This window comes from Brassica oleracea, chromosome C3, assembly GCF_000695525.1.
Source record: "Brassica oleracea var. oleracea cultivar TO1000 chromosome C3, BOL, whole genome shotgun sequence".
In the NCBI taxonomy this organism is placed as follows: domain Eukaryota; kingdom Viridiplantae; phylum Streptophyta; class Magnoliopsida; order Brassicales; family Brassicaceae; genus Brassica; species Brassica oleracea.
This window is the reverse complement of record NC_027750.1, coordinates 59,152,614-59,158,557: the sequence shown is the minus strand read 5'-3', so window position 1 is coordinate 59,158,557 and position 5,944 is coordinate 59,152,614. Positions and strand designations below refer to the sequence as shown.

General features: G+C 33.6%; 1 protein-coding gene across 1 annotated transcript in view; it reads right to left on the bottom strand.

The window, feature by feature from the left end:
• LOC106331090 overlaps nucleotides 1–987 on the bottom strand; it is a 2,331-nt gene extending 1,344 nt beyond the window's left edge. Inside the window, exons 1-2 of the mRNA XM_013769436.1 lie at nucleotides 836–987; nucleotides 4–709 (exon numbers count right to left, since the gene is read on the bottom strand). Coding sequence (XP_013624890.1) covers nucleotides 4–709; nucleotides 836–987 — 858 coding nt within the window. The remainder of the gene's footprint in view (nucleotides 1–3; nucleotides 710–835) is intronic.
• Nucleotides 988–5,944: the final 4,957 nt, after the last annotated feature.

Below are 5,944 nucleotides of genomic sequence, written 5' to 3'. Positions count from 1 at the left end.
CACATAGTTGACTACAGCCTGCTGTTCCTGTGGTTCTTGATTGGGGAAGAAAAACGCTCCTTCTCCATATTCCTCGATGGAACTGACAACCCTTTGATCCCTTTGCATAAGCATATCGATCTTTGCGCTCATCTCTTCCAGCTTCTTGATTTCTGAGTTTCCGCCTTTTCGCGATCTATCATATTCTTCATTTTGGTTGCTGGAGCTTGTGGCAAGATTTTCTATCAATGTGTAAGCTTCCTCGTGGGTTCTTGTCATAAAGTCTCCATTGCTGGCTGCGTTGAGAGAGTTTTTGACGTTCCAGTTTGCTCCATCATAGAAGATGTTGAGGATATGCTCATCTGAGTACCCATGATGTGGACACTCTCTTTGATATTCCTTGAATCTTGCCCAAGCTTCACTCGGCGGCTCAGAGGTATTTTGCTGAAAGTTTGTGATCTTACTCCTCAAACTAGCAGTCTTGTGCTTGGTGTAGAATTTGTCCAAGAACATAGCTCTGCATTGCTCCCAAGTAGTGATAGATCCTGGAGGTAGAGACTTCAGCCATCTCATCGCCTTATCTCCCAGAGAAAATGCAAACAGCTTGCAACGTAGAAAATCAGCGGGAACTCCATTTGATCGTGTTGTGCTACAAATCTCTTCAAGAGTCTCAATGTGGTCCATGGGACTTTCGGACGGGAGACATAGAACATGCTCTGTTTGACCAGAGCTATTGTTTGAGGTTTGATCTCATAGTCTTGCCTGTTGACAGGAGGAGGTTGTATCGCGCGCGGACCGATTGTGATAGAATGTATGCGGAGTGTCGACAGATCCAATAGGACGAGGTTGATTTTACCTCTGTCCTGGAATAGGAAAAGGTTGTTGGAAAACTCCAGCGGCAGCAGCAGCGTTGACAGCATTTGCAGTGTTATCTGCGTTTTGCTCATCACCGATAGGAAAGTTTCGCCCATTTCCGGGTCCATCGTGCTGGTTTTGCACTCCAGCCATGTTTATTCTTCGGTTTCTGTTGTTTTCTCTTTTAATTCTTGCAAGTTCTTCGTTAGAAACAACCGTCAAGTTTTCAGAACTTTTGCTTCTCGTGTTCATGTACCTGAAACACAAGCAAGAAAATCGAGAAAGAATTTATAAGTAATATGAAAATAAGGTTCTAGACTATACTCTAGTCTTAGTTCCAAAGGTAACGCTATTGGTTCCCTGGAAACGGCGCCAAAAACTTGATGTCCTCAGGTTTTACCACTAAAACCAACCGCAAGTGCACGGTAGTGCGCAGTAGTATTTAGGGATCGAATTCCACAGAGACCAAGGTTACACTATGAATCTATTAGAGTAAAGTCAAGCTAGAACGAAAATGATTGTTTGTTTGGTAGCTTTTAATTGTCAGAACTTGTAAATAAATTGAAATGAAATTTAATTTATAAATTAAAATGTTAGGCATCGGGTAATTCTCGGGAATGACATAAATCGAGAAACAAACATTAAACAAGGGGTATGTTTTAGAACCGTTCTTGAACTCAAACATCTTAAATAATTTAGACTACTCTCGCAGTACTAAATCCTATGTTTTAGAATTATAAATATCAACTCTCGCCATATTCATAATTCTAAAGGACACAGCGAGGATGCATCGATCGATGGGTTTATGGGCTCGAACGCATCGATCGATGGGTTAAAAAGAAAACTTCCGGTGCATGATCTCCCATCGATCGATGGGTTTTTATCGAAAAACCCATCGATCGATGGTTCTTTTTTTTTCTTCCTTTTCCTCGCGTCTCGGTTCGATCCGTTGTTCGTTCTGTGCTCTAACCCCTTCAGATGGATATGAAAATCTCTTGAAATTCCAGTATGCATATGCCAATGGTTCCTAACGCGCTTAATCACCTATATACCTGAAACACGAACGAAAAACTACAAATAATCGAGAAAAAATATAATAATAATATATAAATAAGTACCAAAAACCTAGACACATCAAGTTACATGGAGTTTACGATGAATTTTGGACTCGTCGTAATTTCGTTGTAAACGCCATGTAAATTTACGAGGAAATATTGTCCTCGTAAATCTATCCTAGAGAATTTTTCTTCTAATTTAATGGTGTATTGTTTTTTTAGGAGGGGGGGGGAGTCAAATTGTGTACTGTTTTTATGTTCATTTTTCTGGTGCTTTATATTTATACTAGTATTTTTTTCCCGTGCATAAGAACGGGCATTTGTTTGTATAACTCTATACATCTGTTTTATAATTTACAATAGAAAATTTTATTTGGAAGTTTATGTAGGTTACAATGGAAATAAATGTTATTTATAGAGAAACTAAAATGTTATTTATAGAGTTATATTTGTTGTTTAACTTTAAAATAAAATTGAAATTTTGTTGTATATATTACAACAGTCAAATATGGACACAAGATGAATGATTATATAATAATCTATTTCCCAAAACCAAAAAAGAACATTACATATGAAAAATCAAATTGAGAAAAAGCATATATTTTGTAATTAATTGATGTTAATATATTTTATAGTCTTTTTCTTTTATATTTGTTTTTGTTTCCTTATACTATACTGCATAATTTTAGTTTCTAACAGAAATTGCAAATGGAAAAAAGTAAAAGCAAAACTGTATCACCACACTTCTATGAGATTATTTACGCACACAATAAATAATAAGAAAAACCAATCTGATCAGGAGAGTTCTTTATCTAGAGAGTAGACATATTTTTTTTTCATTTTATCTACCAGCCTAGTTTCTTAGATCTCATTTGTTGTCTTTTAACTATCTCCACAGTTTCTTCTTGTGATCATTTTTAAATTTCTTGTTTAGGTGAGACTCTGTTACTCTCTTTCTCTGAACTATTCATACAACAACAAATAAACATAGTTTAGCAAATCGAAAATTGATTTTGTCCATCTAAAAATATTATTACATAACTTTGTTTACCTTTACATTTTTCACTAAAGTATGTAGTTTTTTTCAGTAACTAAAAAGTAAAAAAGTTATAGATAGATCAAAAGAGTAAAAAATTCATGAACAATAAAGTTATTTGAGAATGAAGAGTTTGGGTATTTTTAATTTCACAAACCTGAGTTTTAATCATCGTCCTCCCATTTTGCAGTACTCTCTGCCTATCAATCCATAGCAAACACTGTTCTTCTTTTGCTCATTTAGTTCAAAAAAAATATTTTGAATACTATTGTTGTGCCACCTGTTGGTGAGAAACTATTTCGATCTTCATCTAAAATTGTAAATTTGACTGTGTGAATACGATCATTAGAATTTTTTGATCTATAAGGAGAGAAAATCAATAGGACTGTTGCAAAAAAAAAAAAAAAAAGTTAACTTACAATTTGTAAAGGAGATAGAGTTGAATTTAAAATATATGGCAACGTGAGGGGTTGAAAGAAAAGATCATGGATGTAGTGCGACAAATAATAGGGATTTTATTTTGTAAAAAAAAGAAATTAATAGATATCAGTTGATAAACGATTTTATTTTAGCATTTGATTTCTTTTTTTTACATTTTTCGTTTTTCTTTAAATTGTAACCTAATTTCCATGTGTCATAATTTTGGTGGGTAAGTGAGGGATTTTTGTAGACAGTGATTAACTCGCTATAAATCGAACAATTCAATATTGGTTATTTTAAGAAAGATACATGTACGATGTGAAGGTGTGTGGAAGCCGTGATAATTACGGTGTAATCCTTTTTGCTTCTTTTCATTCATTTTCTTATATAAATGTCGACAGAAAAAATATATAAGAATTTTCTTCTAATGCAAATTCCTTTTTATACTGAACTGGTGATAACAAAAAAATGGTTAAGTAGGATGATTAGTAGTTTCTTTTCTTCTTCTTTTTTGGTGTGAAGCCAGTTGTTTCTTGCAGCTGTAAGTTTACTTTATGTTTACTTATTTGAATTTTGTAAACGACCACATGGTTTTATTTGATGAAAGAATTCTTTAAGTCTTAACTAATGAAAAAGTTCCGTAAAGCTTATCGATAAACCATTTGACAAACAATTTTTTTTAAATGATGTTTTAGTAAAGTTATATGTTTTGTTTCCATTATATGGTAATGGTGGGAGATGGTCAGAGAGTCATATACTCATATTAACTTGATTATTTGTCTCTCATTGTATTAAAAGTCTATATGTAAACGTTCTGTTTGGTAGCATTAGGGAATCATGGGATAAGAAGAAAATAATATACAGAATGAAATATAAGAGATATCTTTCGTATCTTGTAACTTATAAGCACTTTTTCTTTGGCAAAAGGAAGTTTGTAATAATTATATTGAACACAAATCCGACACCAGTCTAATGACTCAATACTCAAGTATGATCAATTCAGACACGTTTCATCGTCATAGAAGAAATAGCATTTAATCACGCATGACTTGCCAATTTGTTGATGCTCCATATTACTTTATACCATATGTACGAAAAATGGATTATTCACAAATTGATTGTATCGTATAGCTAGAAGTGTCTATGTTACTCGATTTCTGTTTGGCCTTTCTTGTGTATGCAAACCATCTAGATGTAATAGACATTTTTATGCAATAAACCTAAATTTGAAACATAGACTAATTCGTATAATAAAACCTAAAAGAGATAACGGAGAAGGACGAGGCACTCATGGTGATATCCGAGAGGATTTTATGGATCTCTTGAAACAGAAGAGCCTGAGTTGATGACCGCTTGACTGGACAAAACATTATTGGCGAGTTGTTTTAGTGGTTAAACTACTAAATTACGTAACATGGATTGTAGAAGCTTTGCTGAATGGAATATACGTTTATGGCTTTGAGATCAGCTTGAAGCTTTGCTGAATGGAATATACGTTTTGTAGCAAAAGAGCACCATCGGCGTGCACCACAGACTTCAAACTTGGTAGATAAAAGATGTCCAACAAAATATCTCATGGTATGTTTGAAAGCTTTATTGCCACTTGCCATTTGTATTTTATGATAATAGTACTGAATTGATGGGGACAATTCGGGATTTCGAACAATAAGTGAGTGATATAAACATGTCTCTATCAATCTATGGTGGGGGCGAGGTTATAACAATCGCCACAATTAGTATAATTTTGTCAACAAATAAGTGATCTGATTTGTGGGCAGGGTTATCACAATTTGCTTATCACCAAAAGATATTTTGAGATGAAAAATACGAAAACGTTTAATGTTGTAGAGATTCGTAAACGATGAGTCCGTAAGGATAATGATCCTTATATGATATTAAATGGATCCAACGGTTGAGAACGAATGACAAAAAGATATAACATGATAAAAGGTAGCCAGGTACTAGCAAATAAAATGATAGCTTAACTTTTAATATAAGGTTGGGTAATATGCCTATAAATAAGTATTAAATTCACTCTTTCGTAACTAGTTTGTGGGATGGAGCCGATCGATTACTAAATTTGTTGCTAGCTATCTAGATATTGTGGCTCAGTATCTTTTTGTCATGTATTTTTCGGATGTTCTCTAACGCTATACCGAGGGTTAATTAGTACGTACGTACTAATATCACAATGCAAAACCTGCAATGGTGACAAAAGAATGCATATGTTTCACGCAATATTTTCATACACAGCATTCATTCATAGACTAGTTAGACATAAAATATTGGAAAACAGCACGACTAAGTAAATTAAAAAGAAAGTTAACGCTAATAAGATGGGTATTAAAATTGAATATACCAATTAATGCATTTTTAAGTAGCAGCTGATAATTTGTTTTTTTTTTTATTTTAGGTAAACACTATATCTATTTTATGATTAAAGGGAAATGAAGAAGAAGATAACACAATGTTTGACATCCTGCCGTTACATAAACGTTCATTCTAGATAAAAGATTAATGGTTCTGTTGGTTTTCAATTCAATGCCTCAACATGTGGTTTCAGTGAGTTATCGAATAACAAATAAGTGAATAACATAAC